Here is an 18,705-nt window from a genome sequence, read left to right on the forward strand (position 1 = left end):
TCTCCTCACCTTCTGTTACTTTAGTAATCCCACCACACACACGTGCACTCTTTAAAAATGTGGAAGAATGTCGCTTTGCATTTAGCTGCATGATCACATGAAGCACTTTCTCAGATTAAAAAAAAAAGTGACCAGAAAAATAGGGCTCTGTAAAATGGAATCTAGAAAGCTGGGTTCTATTTATTAAAATGTACTCATTTTATTGGTTATACAAAATGACTAATTTAGTTTTGAATAAAAAAGGGCTCCCTCCCACGCAGTGCCATGTACAGTATACCCATGTGGTTTTGTCTGCCTCTGTTTAACATCTATATAAGTTCAGGAGCAGTGTTTGTGTTTGTGGAATCTGCAGCTGGAGCAGAAGGAAGGTTGATGTCCGCCTCATTCACTGTAGAAAGACAACACGTTTGTGTAAGAGGTCTGTTGTGTCCTATGCAAACTTTTGAAAATATAATCTTTAATTCACATAATCAACAGATAGAAAAAGATTGCGGAGAATTCAGTGATCATTAGTATAAATTGTTCAAATTGTTTCACTGTTTCTTGTCTTTCAGCTTATGGCGGGGTCCAATGGCACAGCTGGGGATGTGTCTTTCTCTTATCAGCAAATCTTTAATCAAGACATGGATGCTGGGCTCAGTACTAAAACTGCAGTGGCTGTGTTAACATCTCTGTTCTTTGTTTTTGTAAACTGTGTGATGCTCTTTGCTCTAGGAAGCAAGCGTGTATTCCATGAGACGCCGCGCTACATCCTTTTTGGCCACATGCTTATGAATGACTCTGTGCTTTTGCTGGTCTCAATCTTAATGTATGCAGTGGCTCAGTGTTTCCTTCCAATACCTACATCCATATGCACTCTGTTAGTCTTTATCTCCTACTGCACTTTCCGTAACGCTCCTCTGACTCTCGCACTGATGTCTCTGGAGCGGTACGTGGCAATCTGCTTCCCTCTGAGACACTGCAACATCGCCACACCAAAAAGGACTGGAATCGCCATAGGAATCATCTGGTTCCTTAGTTCTATAAATATTATGGCAGATATTATTTTTGTTTTAACTGTCAAGCCCAATTATTTAGCCGGTATTATATTTTGTACATTAGAAAAATTGTTTCTATTCAAATGGCAGCTGGATAAATATCAAGCGTTTGATGTTCTTTATTTTGTGTCGGTTGCTGTGATCATCATTTTCACATACATTAGCATTATGATCACAGCCAGGTCTGTTTCCTCGGATAAAGATTCAGCTAAAAAAGCCCTCAGAACGGTGCTGTTGCACTTGAACCAGCTGGGACTGTGTCTCACCTCTTTCCTGTATACCACAATAGAAAGAACACTGTACATGATGACTGGAACCAACTCATCTCTCTTCATAAATCTCAGATATCTAAATTTTCTTATTATTCTCATTATACCACGTTGTCTGAGTCCTCTGATCTATGGTATGAGAGATGAAGCCGTGTGGCCCTTGTTCAAATATTTTTTCTGCTATCGTTCAGGAAAAGTAAAGCCCTCAATTAATGTACATTAACTCTATGGTTGTGGCTCACAAGTTGCAAAAACCTTATAATATATTAATAATTGCAATATTTAAACTTGTTCACCAAACTCTCATATGAAATTATCTGGCAAAATATTTTTAAGACTGATATCTGGGTGAGTGATATATCTGTGCATATTTTAACATAATATTTATTCATTTATATTAGGGCTTCACAATATATTGAAATTATCGAAATATCGCAAATGTATATATATCGCAATATGCATATCGCAACAGCTTGCAATAACTGGGGTCATGATCAAAAGACAAAGAGAAAATCACTCACTGCTCTTGGCTGAATAACTTTTGTAGCTTTAATAAGAATCAGTATATTTAATTCATACAGTGAAAACTAAGCAGTGTTTCTTTTTTTACATTTGATTATTCAGTTTCTGTTGTTAAATAAGCCTAATTTAGGCCTATCTGAAACCCTAAACCCTGTGGTATACACTGATGTTAAAATAACACTTCTTATGCTAGAGTAAAACACTGCTGTTCACTTTCAGAAGTTGTAGGGATGTTTTCTCGTCACAAAATGAATTAAGATCATTTAAGTTTATTTTACACACTTTAAGCATTATCTTATCGCATATCGAATATCGCATTATTTAATGAGTCATCGCATTTTTCTTCAATATCGTGCAGCCCTAATTTATATATGCATGTATTTATTCTTTTAATTTGTAATGCTTTCATTTTATTTATATTCTAAAATAGAAGCTATTATTGACAAGTTTCTATGGGTGCTGAAATTACATGTATAAAAACAACTAATATTAAAATTTAAATAATTTTGGGAAAATAATAATGTCTCCTAACCAGGGACAAAAGGATAAACATAAACCAAGAGTTCTATATAAATTTCCATATAATTATAATTAAATTATGCATTTGTACACTTTTGGACTGTTAAAGAAAGTCTTTAAGGCTTTTTGTATCTACAAACAACATTTATGTATAGTTCATCATGCATGTAAATAATAAACCACCCTTACAGTACATGAGCTTGTGTAATGTTTATTCAAGTATTAAGAGATATACAGTGATCCTAGAAATAGTTCAGCATTAATTTGTTTGCTTGATCACAATATACTCTTTGAACAAATGTATAATGTCCATTTGTTGCTCTTTATAATGTATTTTTCTTCTATTATATCTCACATTTATTATCTTATTATATGTACATACGACTAGACAGATTGCTCCTACCAGACCTATGACAAGAAGGGATGACAGCATTATCGCAGCAGAAAAGGACAAGGTCTTACATTGCTTTTGCACACTTTTGGTTGTAAGGACTGTTAACATTGTGTGACGGACCCTGCATCCTTCAATGTAGGCTCGCTCATTTTAAATCTGAATGCAGCTGAGATTTTCATGTAATTCTGGCATAATAAATAAATAAAAAACATTTTATGATGGTATAATCTCCTACATAGTAAGTATAATTTTTAAAGATACTTATAGATAAGTCACTTTTTAGTACAACATTTGTGCAATCTGGCCTCAAAATTAAAGTGAAAGGCTTCAGTGAGCTTTGCTTCTATTTTTAAACGGGGAACGAAGTTCTGCTTCTTGGTGTTGTTGCTATGGGAGACACCATCAGCGTGACCGGTGTCTGGAGCATGTGTAAACACACCAGTGTACAAAACCTTAACTTACTCCGTCTCTGCGGGACAGGCCTCAGCCTAGAGCCCTAAGAAAAGAGCTGTAAGGGGGATACACAACATAGGATGCTTGAGTAGAGGGATGCTTGCAGACTGCTTAGTGCTTACCATAATTTCGTTTACCCAGCATCAACCTTAAGGAAGTAAGTTAACGTTACCGGTCTAGAGGGAAGCATTTAGCCCTACTTAAAGGGACTGTTCACCCAAAAATGAAAATTACCCAAAGATTTACTCACCCTCAAGCCATCCTAGGTGTATGATATTCTTATTTCAGGCGAATTAATCGGAGTAATATAAAAAAAATGTCCTGGCTCTTCCAAGCTTTATAATGGCAGTGAATGGCCATTTATGTTTTGAAGTCCATAAAGTGCATCCATCCATGATAAAAGTGCTCCACGTTCGTTAATGCGTCATGCCTCAGGTCAAGTGTTACTCTTTCACCTTAAATCGATGCATATGGCAGTCTGCCAGAAGCTAGTTATTAGCTAGTTAGCTTATCGCTATAAATGTTCTTCTTCCTGCGTTGGCCTATATCTTTGAAGCGAGTCAACATTTTAACAACAACCCTATATATTTAGTCACAATGATGCCAGCATATTATGATTTTGACAGACATGTGCTTAAGTAGCAACACATTGCTCTTGTTTTTATGTCTGGTTGTAGCCTACTTTTACCTTTACAGCAGCGACAGACCCTGGAAGCTTCGATGCACGAGGTTTTCATGCAGATGTGGCAAACTTGTTTAAAATAATTCAAATGAATAAAACAAAACCTTGTATCTTCTGTTTATGGCTCCATATCCGATAAAAACGAAGAGCCAGCTTGTTTTAATGATGTGTTCCATTTACCAGGGAAGAGGGAAATTACGTCACACCCGAGGTGACCGCGTCAGAAAGCGGTATTTTGCACAGATAATTCCGAAGTATCATGTCCACAAATAGAGGTTGGATAGTAGCCTACTGTGTGCACCACTGAGTTTATTGATACACAGACAAATATAAGTGTTAATATATTTTACTACTGTTTCAGCCATAGTGGATTCTGAACTCGGGGTTGTTGTTGCACTTCCCTGGAGTTCCCCAGTCGCAAATCCTACTTTGAAGAGGAGGCCTACTCCCATAATTCGCTTCATCGACACTTCTATAGGTCACCAGCAGGGGGCGCAAAGAGAGACAAAATAAATGGACGACAATTCATTTTCACATAGCTATATTATTATTAGCATTATGATTCTAGGTCTGTTTCCTCTGATAAAGATTCTGCTTAAAAAAATCACTTCAGAACGGTACTATCCCAGGCAGCTAACAAAATGCTGTGACTGTGTCTAATCTCTTTCCTGCATATTAAACAAGCACTAACGTTACATGGTGATTGAGAGCTCTTCTCTTTAAATGAATCCAAGGTATTTACATTTTTATTGTATTTTTCTCATTGTACCGCGTATGTATAAAAGACAACGTCGTTTTGACGTTTTTCCTCCTGTTATTTAAGCAAAGTAAGGTACTCTGTTAATGTGTATAACTGTATGGTATGATATGAAATAATAATTTAGTATGTGCAATAATAATTTCGAAAAATCAGTTTGTTTGTGTGTGTGTGTGTGTGTGTGTGTGACTTAATGCTAGTTTTTTATTATTATTATGCCATTTTTAAACATGTTCACTTTTAAAAGATAATAACAGAGCCATAGCCTATTACGTTAAATTGTATGATTCTGTTGTTTTCAATTAAACTTATTTTTTAAGATTTCATTTTATTTATACATATATTTTCTTTATACATTGTTATTTTCAACCTTTGTCTTGCTGCTGAAATAACACATAATCTGTTAAACGGTTAAACTCCTAAAAAAAATATATATAATTGATGCGGCCGGCCCGTATCTATTATGCACTTGTACACTTTAGATTGTTAAAGCAAGACTCTTTTGTTGTTTTTTATCTACAAACAACATAAGTATAGATGATCATTGATCATATAAAAAAATTAAATATAATATACTTTATCTGAGTTTTAAGTGATTGCGTGATATAGTAGTATTTTATTATTATAAACAGATTCAATAACCTAACCACCCAAAATCTGCACAAATCTTTATCAAAAGCTTGTCACTTGGGCAGTACCCTTAAAAGGACATCGTTGTACCTTCTTTTTTTTAACCACAAAAAAGTTCATAGTAGTACATTAAGGTATGTTTTTGTATTCCACGGTACTAATATGCACCTTTTAGGAGTAAAAAATGTACAAAGATGTCCTTTTAAGGGTACTGCGACAAGCTGTTGTACCCCTAAAGGTAACATTTTTACACCTTTTTTTTTTTTTTGTGAAGGGTACAAAGCCCTCTATGCATAACCGGCTAATATGGAAGGATAAAAGCGGAGAAATTATGTTCTCTGACTGGGAGATAGCACACTCTTCTTGAGGTCTAATCCGAGCCCCAAACACATCATGTGAGCAAGAACGACATCTCGATGCTGTGCTGCTAGCTATTTTGACTGCGCTAAAATCAGCCAATCGTCGATGTAATTGAGCACACTGATGCCCTAGAGTCACAGAGTAGCCAGGGCCGCATCCATGCACTCCGTAAAGGTGCGTGGAGACAAGGCTATGCGGAAAGGAGAAACTCTATACTGGTAGGCTTTGCCTCCAAAAGTGAACCTGATAACTTCTTGTGTTCTGGCCAAACCTCGACGTGGAGATAAGCATCTTTTAGATCTATTGTCACAAACCAATCCAATCCACGGATTGAATTTGGGAGAAAATGAGTTTGAGCGTTAGCATCCTGATATCGGCACAGTATGGTTCAGGCCAAGCAGATCTGAAATTGAACGTCTTTTTGGGGTACTGTGAAGTACCGGCTGTAAAAACCTGCCTCTCTCTCTGGAAGAGGTACATTTTCCATGGCCCCTTTTGCCAGAGGTGCAAAGTCCAGGTTCAGAGAGTAAAAGTCCTCCTCATTATTTTGTTCCAATCACCTGGATTTGCTAATTAGCGCAGTTTTTCAGCCAGGAGATAGAACTAATTAGTGAAATCAGCTGGCTGAGTTCATGGGTGGAATAAACATATGGCAGGACTTTTACTTTCTGACCCCTGGATTTTACACCTCTGCCTTTTGCCAAGATAGACTGGAGTTCTTGTTTTAGAAATATCGTTGTTCTTGGTTCATCAATTGTTTCTAATACCCCACTGAAGTGAGGTGGACGGGAGGCAAGCAGAAACGCCCGCTGAGAGCTTCGCGGGAAGCCTGGTACACAATGTTGTGGTGTACCCCTCCACGAGAGGGCTCACCCCCAGGGTTTACACATCTCATGTATTGAGTTCCTGCCATTACAGACTAACTCTTATTTCAAAATTCACAAACACACACTTTATAATTGTGTCCACATACATGCACTCAACAGAGATGCGACCCCTGAAGACAAAGAAGCTAAAGACGTGCTTTTCAGGTGTCTGTTTCTGGTCTCGGTGACACATTTTCGCTCAGCCAAAAAACCTCTGTGGTAGCCATGAGCCTCAACAACATAATATGTGACTTTTTATACAGTCTATCAGTTATGTAGGCTAAAATAAGCCAACATAATACATTTCGTGTAGAGATTCCACATGGTAACCATAGTTACTGCTCAAATACTACAAATAAAGAAAAGTTTTTACTGTAAAATCATGAATCAAGAATTGTTCTATCATATTATTTATTTGTGTGTGTGTGTGGTAAATATAAAACCACAATGGTAAATACTTTTCACTCATATTCTTTTGATATTAGAGTAAATTCTTTCGATATTAAAAAATTAGAAAGAGTTTGAAACATTTTCAATAGTGGTCTCTGATTCTTAGGCCCCATTTTTAATTCTTAAAATGACACCCACATGTCTTTCTATCTCTCTTTTGCTCCCTCCCTCTCGAACACCCAGTGGCATATACGGCATACCCATGTGGTTCAATCTGCGAATCTTCAACATCTATATAATATGAGGAGCAGAATTGTTTGTGGAATCTGTAGCTTTAGCAGATGAAAGGTTGATGCCTCACTGAAAAGCAACACGTCTGTGTCTAAAGTATGTTGCAAACTTGTTAAAATTTCATTTTTAAAGATGCCACTCAAAGTTAATAGCTATCAGTACAGTTGCATGATTCACACTGTAAACTTGCTCTAATTAATCTTGTTGTTCTGTTTTTGTTCCTTGTATTTCAGCTTATGGCGGGGTCCAATGGCACAGCTGGGGATGTTTCATTCATTTATCAGCAAATCTTTAAGGTAGACATGGATGCTGGGCCCAGTACTAAAATTTCAGTGATTTTGTTCATATCCCTGTTCTTCTTTTTTGTAAACTGTGTGATGCTCTTTGCTCTAGGAAGCAAGCGTGTATTCCATGAGACGCCGCGCTACATTCTTTTTGGTCACATGCTTATGAATGACTCTGTGCTTTTGCTGATCACAACTACCATGTACACTATGGGGGCATTTTACCTTCAAGTAACCAGAACCGTCTGCACTTTATTAGTAGTGATCTCCTACTGCACTTTCCGTAACGCTCCTCTGACTCTCGCACTGATGTCTCTGGAGCGGTACGTGGCAATCTGCTTCCCTCTGAGACACTGCAACATCGCCACACCAAAAAGGACTGGAATCGCCATAGGAATCATCTGGTTCCTTAGTTCTATAAATATTATAACAGACATTATTTTTGTTTTAATCGTCAACCCCAGTTTATTTGTGGAAGTTTTATTTTGCACACAAGAGAAATTGTTTCTATTCAAATGGCAGCTGGATAAAACTCAAGGGTTTGATGTTCTTTATTTTGTGTCGGTTGCTGTGATCATCATTTTCACATACATTAGCATTATGATCACAGCCAGGTCTGTTTCCTCGGATAAAGATTCAGCTAAAAAAGCCCTCAGAACGGTGCTGTTGCACTTGATTCAGCTGGGACTGTGTCTCACCTCTTTCCTCTACGCCACGATAAACAAAGCACTATACATGGTTACTGACAGCTCTTCTCTCTTCATAAATCTCAGATATCTAAATTTTCTTATTCTTCTTATGCTGCCACGTTGCCTGAGTCCTCTGATCTATGGTTTGAGAGATGAAGCCGTGTGGCCCTTGTTCAAATATTACTTCTGCTATCGTTCAGGCAAAGTAAGGCCCTCTGTTAATATACATTAACTGTATGTTACAAAAGATGATTTGAAAAAAGTTAACGTGCAATGATAATTTGAGCTTGTATGAATGCCATATTTAAAAATGTTTGTCTGAGAAGGTCAATGGAACCATATACTTTTACATTAAATTAAAATGTTCTGTTTAAAATGAATATACATGTTTTTTTTTCTAATACAGAAGATGATTTTTAAGTGGATTTTACATGTCATCCTCTGTTAATTGTTAACAAGCTCTTATAAGAATCTTTTATCATATATGCAGACAGCTTGTATTATGCACATATACACTTTGGACTGTTCAATGTGTGTGAAATAAAGCAATGTATTGAATTATTAACAGTATAAAAAGGTTAACATTTGTCTGTAGAGTTTGTCTTACTGCAATATGAGAGTTTATCTTTGTATAAGCTAAATGCAATATTTTCTGTACAAATGATTGTGCTTCTTGATATATTTTATTATATATTAATTCTATCAATAAACTTATGAATTTGATTATGACTAATTTAGGCATATTTCATTTTGCTTACATATGAAAGAAGTGTTCTCTCTGCCAATACTGTAAATTATAAAGGGTTACTCGTCTACTCATAAGTTAAACTACTCATTAAAATAATTTTCTCATACCTTTTTTTTCTGGGAAACAGGAACAGATTTGATTCACTACAAAGGCATAGAGTAAAAGATTGATTTTTACACCCTGTGAAAATCAATATTTATACCGAGCCCTAGAATGAATGAGCACAGACTGCGGAAATCTCTCTTTTTATTTTTCCCTTGAAATCGGCAACCGACCAACACTTTGACCACAATATGATGCAATCATCCTAATTACAACAACAAACAAGCAAGGCATCAGAGGAAATGCAAAAGAAATCAGTTAAGGGGGAAATAAAAATGTAAATATACATAACGATTTTAAATTAAAGTATTATTGTATTATTATTTCCTGCCAAAGTAGCCATGAGAATTTTAATGACTACAGCAAAAACATACATAAAGTCATACAAAACTGAATATAATTTAAGAATGAGTTCGCAGTAAATGAGTCATCATGATTTTGGTTGTATTTTAATCCCCGGTGAGAGCAGAGAGGGATGACAGCGCTGGATGAAGACTACGAGTGGAGGCTACACGTCGTCTGTTGAAGCAAACAACACACAGGAGACGAGGGCAAGATTAGAAAACAAATAAAATATATGAATTATACCATTCAATCAACATTTGACTTCTTACCAGGGGAAATCCTCCTTGAATTCAGTGAACTTGTTACGGACCATGAATGTGGCTATAGCATCAGCTACCTGCAAAACGGCATAATAGTTCAGAAGAAACCAAATCAGTAAAAGACTACAGCAGAAACCAATATGTCCAAGTTTTCAATGACTGTGACCTTATGATACAAACAGACGTACTTTTTCCGGGGCGTCTTCATGAACAGCATGGCCACATTGTGGCAGAACCTGCATCTGAAACTTTCCTGTAATCAAAGAAGACATGAGGGATCTTCTGGTCACAGCAACGTGACTTGGCTGAAGAACAGGAATATCAATGCCTTACCTTGCATTTGCCCAATGGTGAGATCTTTATCAAGCCTGTCAACACCTGTGGGAAACACATTATTACACATTAAAGGGGACATATCATGCTAAATCCACTTTTTTAGCCCTTAAATGCATTTTGTTGTATATTTGGAGTGTTTAGAAGTACAGAAAAGTTTAAATTATTCTCTTCAGGTGCTTCGTTGATATCTTTATATTCTGTTTTGGCCTTATTTTTCAACCTGTTCCGATTTTTCTGTTATCTATGACGTTTTGTGAACTATTACGTCACAGTATTTGCAGCGGAACTGCCAAATAAGGACATTGACTTCCAGCCCAACACTTCGAGCAATCCGCCATTTTTATTTCTCGCTGCAATTTTGTAGTCCAAGCTAAAAGATGCAGAAGTTACGAGAGGGTAAGTTAAAATGTTCGGTTGTTGGATGTAGTAACCCACACGCTTCATTACACCGTCTAATGTAGATGAACTGCCGCGCTTGTGACAGGGCGCATGTTTAACTGAAAGAACGAGCAGAGAGAGAGACACCCGGTCGCGCGCACGCACTCTCTCTCTCTTCGGAGCCAGGCGAAAGTGTAAACAAGACACCGTCTCCAAACTAGACGCTGTCTTGCTCTCTCTCCCTCGCACATATTAATCAAAATAAATCGACACGGTGGTAAAAGGTCGGAAGACCAAAGTTTCATGTGTAAATACAGTAACACACCATTGCGATACATCCATATGAAGACGTTGTTCTGCAGGTTCGTCGTCTTCATTTTCATCTCGCTCCGGCTCCGACTCTGGCTCGAACATGTAAGGCTGGCTGGACCTTGTAAGGCTGAACTGGTCTTCCGTTGTTGACATTTTGTTAATAACGTGTGAATAAAAAGTTTCTGTGCCTCCTAGATAATCGTATCTCTGCTATCAAACTACAAAAATGGCCTAACGGGTGGAGTTGAACCGAGTGTCATCTCTGTATCCTGGAGAGGGGGCGGGGTATGAAGTGTCTCAATTGTATTTAAAGAGACCGCACCAAAACAAGTTGCTCTCAGACGCACATCAGAAAAGGGGTAGAAAAGGGGCCTGTGGAGCTATAATAATGAGGAATTCAGACCCAAGCATTGCAGTTCCGCTTTATATAGACTACAAATGTATGATTTATATGTAAAAAGGAACGATTTAAAAGCATGATATGTCTCCTTTAAAGTCACCATGTAATCAAGATTGACAAGTCTTAATTTTTTATAGAATATTGCAGTATTTTTTATTTCATGTGCCCTGGTAATCTTTCATGAAAATAACTCCCCCTCCCTCTTGCAGCAACATCTCTTCTCTGATGATGTGTTTACTGGCGTGAGGGCGGGGCAACCTGTCACTCACATGACATCACAGCAATAGCAAACGATCCAATCAATTCCCAATGAACAAAATTAAGTCCCACCATACATTTTTTCTTGTTCAAGACGCCGTTTTTACTGGAATATATGACACAATAGAGAAGAAAAGACTAGGCAAATTCTTTTTCATGCCGACTTTAAGAGTTCTAAAACACACGTCCAAGCCTTACCAGCCAGCAGGAGGAGTTTTGGCACAGAGCAGCTGAGAAAGAGAGAAGACAATCCTTTAAACCAGCCCTCCCAGTACTTCTCTGTCTTTGAGAGTTCAATACGCCATGTGTACAGACATTCTTTCTTTATCTGCCAAATGGAAAAAACATCATTCAATCATTTGTACATAAAATAATGTGATGTGCACAATAAAATAAGGGATAATGTACACTGCCGTTCAAAAGTTTTGGGTCTGTAAGAGCTTTTGAAAGAAGTCTCTTATGCACACCAAAACTGCATTTATTTGATCATAAATACAGTAAAACAGTGATATTGTGAAATATTATTGCAATTTAAAATAACTATTTTCTATGTTAATACATATTTCGAATTGTAATTTATTCCTGTGAAGGCAAAGCTGAATTTTCAGCATCATTACTCCAGTCTTTAGCGTCACATGATACTTCAGAAATCATTCTTATATGCTAAATTGGTGCTCAGATTGCATTTCTATTATTATCAATATTAAAATCAGTTGTGTGGTTTGTTGAAACCGTGATTTTCCAGGATTATTTGATGAATAGCAAGTTCAAAAGAACAGCATCTATTTTGACATTATTTTCAACATCTTTTTCAACATTATAAGTGTCTTTATTGTCATTTTTGATCAATTTAATGCATGCTTGCTGAATAAAAGTATTAATTTCTTTCAAAAAAAAAAAAAACATCTACTGACCTCTTACTTTGAACTGTGGTATACAGTCAGCCAGTTATTCTTGCAAAATAAGCCCTGACAGGGTGATAAGATCAGAATTTAAATATTTATTACCTCTTGGTCATCCTCTTTCTTCCTTTTATGGTTGGATTCACCTCCTTCTTCATCTTCCTCTTCTTCTTCAATAATGCCTTCACTGATGCTCTTGGAAACCCCTGGACTACTCAATGGCTCCTCGCATCTAAACATCCAAACACATCTGATCACAACAATATATACAATAGCTAGATATTTCTACAAATTTACAACAATTCCTGGAGCTAGTTAAAGGGATAATAAAAATGATTCTGTCATCATTTACTCACACTCAAGTTTTTCCAAACTTGTATGAGTTTCTTTCTTCTGCTGAACACAAAATAAGATATTTTAAAGAATGTTGGTAATCTGAGAGATAGTAAATGATGACAGAATTTTCATTTTTAAGGGAACCCATACTAGGGAAGACTTACTTTTTCACCTGTCCAACCATGGACACTCGTGCAGACTCAATATTTCTGATCTGACCACTTTTCACACTGGTAAGGAAAAAAAAAACGCAGTTACCAGTTGGGATACATGAGGCATACTGACCTCTACCATGTTTAGCAAACTAAAATAACTGTATTCTAAATATACTTGATAAACAATCTGGGCTGCATTTCTCAAAAGCATTGTGAGCCAAGAAGATCGTAGTAAAGCCCATTGGTGGCAATGTTTCTACGATCTACTCAGGCTTATGATGTTTTTGGGAAATGCAGTTTAGACCTGGCTTTCAATTATTTTGTAACGTTGAATGGCATAATTACTTATTTTAGCCCCAGAAAATGAAAAAAAAAAAAAATCCATGTAATAGAAGCATCAATATCAGTGACCTTCAATCAATGTACTTATTACAAAAATGCCTTTAAACAAATAATTAAAATATAAAATATTCAAAATACTGTCTTTATGTTGTTTATGAGATTCCTTGTGAAAATTACAAATTTTAATGTTTGGTGCGATTAATTACAGAAATCTGTGCAATTAATCGATTGACAGCCCTAGATTTTAAATATATTCCAGCACTAGATATTATTTGTAACAACATACTCAAAACTATGTACCTCCATTCGATTGCGTTCTCCACAGATTTAAACGTTTTTGGTCGACCTCTCAGAAAGTTTTGCATGCTGTTCAAGGCATCCATTGCTGTACCTGAAGATTGGACAAACTAGCATTAACGCATACATAAATATATAACACACAGTCACAAATAATCAAACTGTATTGAAATCGATGACAAAACCTACAGTGGTTTCATAAAGATTTTTGTGAATACATCAATAACTGTGCAACTCTGAGATGTCAAAAGAGCGAAAATTTTTTCAATGTATCCACTTATTTACTTTTTCTCTTGTCATGAACTGTTTTTGCTTGTGTGGATTGTGAAACAAGGTAAAATAGGGATGAGGGGTGAAAACTTGAGATGGTCCTCACTGCAGAACACGAAATCCAGGGGGAGGAGTTGGATGCAGATCCAACTCCTCCCACCTTACATATACCTAAACCTACCCATCTCCACCCCCTGATCCCTAAACCCACCCCTAAACCTACCCATCACCACCCCCTGGTCCCTAAACCCACCCCTAAACCTACCCATCTCCACCCCCTGATCCCTAAACCCACCCCTAAAACTACCCATCTCCACCCCCTGATCCCTAAACCCACCCCTAAACCTACCCATCTCCACCCCCTGATCCCTAAACCCACCCCTAAACCTACCCATCTCCACCCCTGATCCCTAAACCCACCCCTAAACCTACCCATCACCACCCCCTGATCCCTAAACCTACCCATCTCCACACCTTGATCCCTAAACCCACCCCTAAACCTACCCATCTCCACCCCCTGATCCCTAAACCTACCCATCTCCACCCCCTGATCCCTAAACCCACCCCTAAACCTACCCATCACCACCCCCTGATCCCTAAACCCACCCCTAAACCTACCCATCTCCACCCCTGATCCCTAAACCCACCCCTAAACCTACCCATCACCACCCCCGATCCCTAAACCCACCCATCTCCACCCCCTGATCCCTAAACCTACCCATCTCCACCCCCTGATCCCTAAACCCACCCCTAAACCTACCCATCTCCACCCCCTGATCCCTAAACCTACCCATCTCCAACCCCTGATCCCTAAACCTACCCATCTCCACCCCCTGATCCCTAAACCCACCCCTAAACCTACCCATCTCCACCCCGATCCCTAAACCCACCCCTAAACCTACCCATCTCCACCCCTGATCCCTAAACCCACCCCTAAACCTACCCATCTCCACCCCTGATCCCTAAACCCACCCCTAAACCTACCCATCTCCACCCCCTGATCCCTAAACCCACCCCTAAACCTACCCATCTCCACCCCCTGATCCCTAAACCCACCCCTAAACCTACCCATCTCCACCCCCTGATCCCTAAACCCACCCCTAAACCTACCCATCTCCACCCCTGATCCCTAAACCCACCCCTAAACCTACCCATCTCCACCCCCTGATCCCTAAACCCACCCCTAAACCTACCCATCTCCACCCCCTGATCCCTAAACCCACCCCTAAACCTACCCATCTCCACCCCCTGATCCCTAAACCCACCCATCTCCACCCCCTGATCCCTAAACCTACCCATCTCCACCCCCTGATCCCTAAACCCACCCCTAAACCTACCCATCTCCACCCCTGATCCCTAAACCCACCCCTAAACCTACCCATCTCCACCCCCTGATCCCTAAACCCACCCCTAAACCTACCCATCTCCACCCCCTGATCCCTAAACCCACCCCTAAACCTACCCATCTCCACCCCCTGATCCCTAAACCCACCCCTAAACCTACCCATCTCCACCCCCTGATCCCTAAACCCACCCATCTCCACCCCCTGATCCCTAAACCTACCCATCTCCACCCCCTGATCCCTAAACCTACCCATCTCCACCCCCTGATCCCTAAACCCACCCCTAAACCTACCCATCTCCACCCCTTAGATCTGGATCCCACTCCGCCCCCTGGATCTTGTGTACTGCAGTGAGGTGCTACTGGAAAACTTACCTTCCACTACATCAATAACACAAAGGCCAAGCAGTGATGGGACATGATTGGATGCAGCCGTGTGAACTGCTATTGCTCCACCCATGCTGTGACCAATGATCATGATCGGAGGTGGGTTTTCACCATAAAGTGCCTCCACCACTTTTCCAATATCCCTGAGAAAAAAGTAGCATTTTTAAATTTGAAGAAACATTTCTAAAGAATATGTTTACACAACGATGTACTAAAAACATAAAAGTTTTTCCTTTGCCATACCAGGCTTTACATTTTGTAAAGACACTGCGTGCCTATAGACTGATCATGCAATACACATGCGCATGATCTCACCGTTTTCACAAATTCGATACGATAACGGTATAATTTTCAAAAACTTTTTCTTTGAAACCTGTTTAGTGTTTGTGTTTTCAGGCCCCCAAAACACTGTTGTCGTGTAAATGAACTGCCAAAAAACATACGATTTTTTCCCGTTTTTAGGGCCATGTAAGCGGCCCCTAAATGTTGCAAAAACTTAATTTGTACAGACATTGAAAGAAGAGAAATAAGAACGTACTCACTTGGCCATTGTTTCAGCAGAGAGGTCGTCAGGGTTCTTTACTTTAGAATCACCTAAATTTTATGAGAAAATGTGACATTTGAAAACAGGTTGATTAAATCATATATTTTGTGTTAATTGTATGTATGTTATTGACCTATGTGATTTTAAAATCAAAGGTAAATGGTTTGTTATCAGCTAATTAACTAAAACAAATACGTTTTTTTAAAATAAGAGTTTGAAATCCCTTACCATGTCCTCTGAGGTCCATAGCTGCAACCCTGCAGTTAATCCTACTGCATATAACAGACTGTAAATACAAACATCAGATAATATCATTTATAATATTAGCAATTATTTGAATTAAATATTTTTGCTTCATATTTTTGAGTACCAACAGGCCTAATTGTCCATGTGTGTATATTTATTTATAAGTAAATAAATATGCATATCTATACACACACTACTGTTACACGTGCCGTATATTAGAGCACAGAACAGAGCGCTTTTTTCCCACATCTTTCTCTTTATGATGTACATGATGTATCATAAAAACACAGACTTAAATGTGACGTAGTGCGGTACGGCTTTGTGAGACGTAAGAAACTCACAGTGAACACAGCCCAGGACAGTGCAGAGTGACCTCCTCCATGAAGGAGCAACAGGACGGGACCATCAGAGCCACTGCTGTAAATTCTGAATGTGTACAGAGGAGTTAAGGAATGTTTTACGGAATGGAATGGATTATATTACATGAGGTTCGTGAAGGCCAATATTTCAACATTTTCCAAGAGTCTCCTCAACAATTAAGCAAAGGATATGTCTTTGCTGTTGTCATTTTCCACCTCCACATCCTCCATGGTTTCGAAGTACTGACTCCAGGACAGAGGAGTAAAATCTCGTTTTCTTCCGGGTCTGCATAGAGAGAGGGGAGAGCAAAATACAGTCAGTGGCATCCATGTGTTCTTGTGGATATTTCTTATATCCTTGTGGGGTCAAAGAAACCTAGTGGGGTCCCAGGTTAAATGACTGACCCAATGGATATAGAGGTCAAAGTGTGAAGATGAACCTGTGATGGGTCATTTAAGCAAATTGTTTCTTTCGAACTGTTTTGCACCATTACGTATGATGTCATGTGAGTGACAGGTTGTCCCGCCGCCCTCATGCCAGTAAACACATCATCAAAGAAGAGAAGATATGACGTTGCAAGAGGGAGGGGAAGTTATTTTAAATGAAAGATTACAAGGGCATTTGAAGTGCAAATTATGATGTGTACACTAATAAATCATTTATAATAAATACTGCAAAATTCCATACAAACATTTTTTTTTTTGATAAAGGATCATACACTCCTGGGCAAAAAAATGGGCTAAGCTCAAAATGGCTAAACAAAAGCTTTTAATTGTTTCAACCACAAATTATTGGTCAGGAAATTAGCTAAATTTAAAAAACCATTGCTGTGTAAAAAAAAAAACTTAAAGACAGCATGAAATTTTGGGAGAATATTTGAAGTTGTGTGTGGAGTGATGAATCACAATGTAACACGAGTTCCACGGTGATAATCTTCTAAAATCTGCTGAGAAATATAATAATAAATGCATGTCTAGCACAGTGAAGCATGGAGGAAGAGCGTCATTGTGTGGGGAGCCTTTTTAGTTGCTGGTATGTGTGAGCTACTTCACTGTGAAAAGTCATTACGTGCTTTGGAGTACAGGAGAATATTGCAGAAAGGTTTGCTTTCCACAATTGAAAAGATGTTATCTAAAGAGGAATGATCAGATGTTATTTCTCAACAAGACCTTGCTCTAAAGACAACCAAGAAGTGGCTTGAGAACAAATCCTTTAGGCTCATGTTTTGGCCTGATGAGAGTCAGATTTGAACCCTATAGAGAATATTTGGTCTCACTTAAAACACAAATGAACTGGGAGACATTTTTCAACAACTCATGAACTGTTTGAAGCCATTAACATTAACAGGAACAACACTTTATCTACAGTATTTGTGCAATTCTTGCTAATTTCCAGACCAGTGATTTGTGACTAAAATGGTTAAGACCATTAAAAGTCCAATAAAGATTTTGCCATTTTTGGCTAACAAGCTAGGCCTTTTGTTTTACCCAGGAGTGTACAATCAAGTAGTAAATTAAGTTCTAAAATATTTTATTTTCTATCATGTGTAGAAACATTCTTATCGCCCTCTCATTTGACCATAGTAATATACGTATGTCCGAAACAGAGGTTGTTGCGTTGTTGTTGATTTGAGAACCTTGAGCCGATTAAATTCGTTTATTGAACGATTCAGTCATCGCTAACGTTAACTTAGAAGATACACAGAACGCAAGAGGGACCGCAGACAGTTGACCAGCAAAATTTAATCGTGGATGGATTTTAGACTTGCTTTTTATTACGTGCGACAAATATTGAAACACTTAAACACACATATAACCAATAGATCCCGAGAACAGTTATGATTCGTCGTGACAGCTATCAGCTATCAACGATGATGTTGTTAATGTGCATATGATTATAATGAATGATATGATGAAGTGTAAACTCACCCCATTCTTATTTTAGATCCGGACTGCAAACCTGCCATTGGGGGTTTGGAGGCTAGCAAATTCAATTGCAACTGTTTCTCCATGGTGCGAGGAAAACAAAACCCTTTGAGCACGTAAAGCGTCTAGCCCTCTTTGCACCATACGATCCTCTTCTATAAACAGTACAGTTGTTCAATTTACACATTCACGATAAATCAGACTAGTTCAGCAGACAGGTACAGAAATCTATGTTCACACAAGTAGTCTCCGCCCACCAGTATTTTTGCCCAGAGTGCATTATGGGAAATGTAGTCATGCAATTGGGTTCTTAACGC

General features: G+C 38.4%; 4 protein-coding genes across 4 annotated transcripts in view; 3 read left to right on the top strand and 1 right to left on the bottom strand.

Annotated features, from left to right (window-relative positions):
• Positions 1–557: 557 nt before the first annotated feature.
• LOC307174575 (odorant receptor 131-2-like) lies at positions 558–1,529 on the top strand (the record flags this gene model as incomplete). Its single annotated transcript, XM_079898468.1, has 1 exon — positions 558–1,529. One exon carries the CDS (start codon positions 558–560, stop codon positions 1,527–1,529), a length of 972 nt encoding a protein of 323 aa, XP_079754594.1.
• A 5,645-nt stretch (positions 1,530–7,174) lies between these two features.
• Positions 7,175–8,375, top strand: LOC307144709 (odorant receptor 131-2-like; the record flags this gene model as incomplete). The annotated part of the gene is made up of 2 exons (XM_079847276.1): positions 7,175–7,266; positions 7,404–8,375. Exon 2 carries the CDS (start codon positions 7,407–7,409, stop codon positions 8,373–8,375), a length of 969 nt encoding a protein of 322 aa, XP_079703402.1. The 5' UTR covers positions 7,175–7,266; positions 7,404–7,406.
• Positions 8,376–9,124: 749 nt separating this feature from the next.
• On the bottom strand, positions 9,125–18,608 carry ppme1 (protein phosphatase methylesterase 1). The gene is made up of 14 exons (XM_079847385.1): positions 18,392–18,608; positions 16,654–16,748; positions 16,445–16,536; positions 16,086–16,143; positions 15,856–15,907; positions 15,302–15,456; positions 13,318–13,408; positions 12,685–12,750; positions 12,290–12,416; positions 11,481–11,610; positions 9,932–9,976; positions 9,787–9,851; positions 9,608–9,675; positions 9,125–9,512 (listed from the first exon to the last, which is right to left on the bottom strand). Coding segments are annotated over exons 1-14 (1,128 nt in total). The 5' UTR covers positions 18,475–18,608; the 3' UTR covers positions 9,125–9,511.
• The window catches only part of sumf2 (sulfatase modifying factor 2), a 144,136-nt gene continuing 135,720 nt past the window's right edge, over positions 10,290–18,705 (top strand). Inside the window, exon 1 of the mRNA XM_079847389.1 lies at positions 10,290–10,330. Within this exon, the coding sequence (XP_079703515.1) occupies positions 10,312–10,330 (19 nt within the window). The 5' untranslated portion in view covers positions 10,290–10,311. The remainder of the gene's footprint in view (positions 10,331–18,705) is intronic.

Source organism: Squalius cephalus, assembly GCF_949319135.1.
Source record: "Squalius cephalus genome assembly, chromosome: 17".
NCBI lineage: Eukaryota > Metazoa > Chordata > Actinopteri > Cypriniformes > Leuciscidae > Squalius > Squalius cephalus.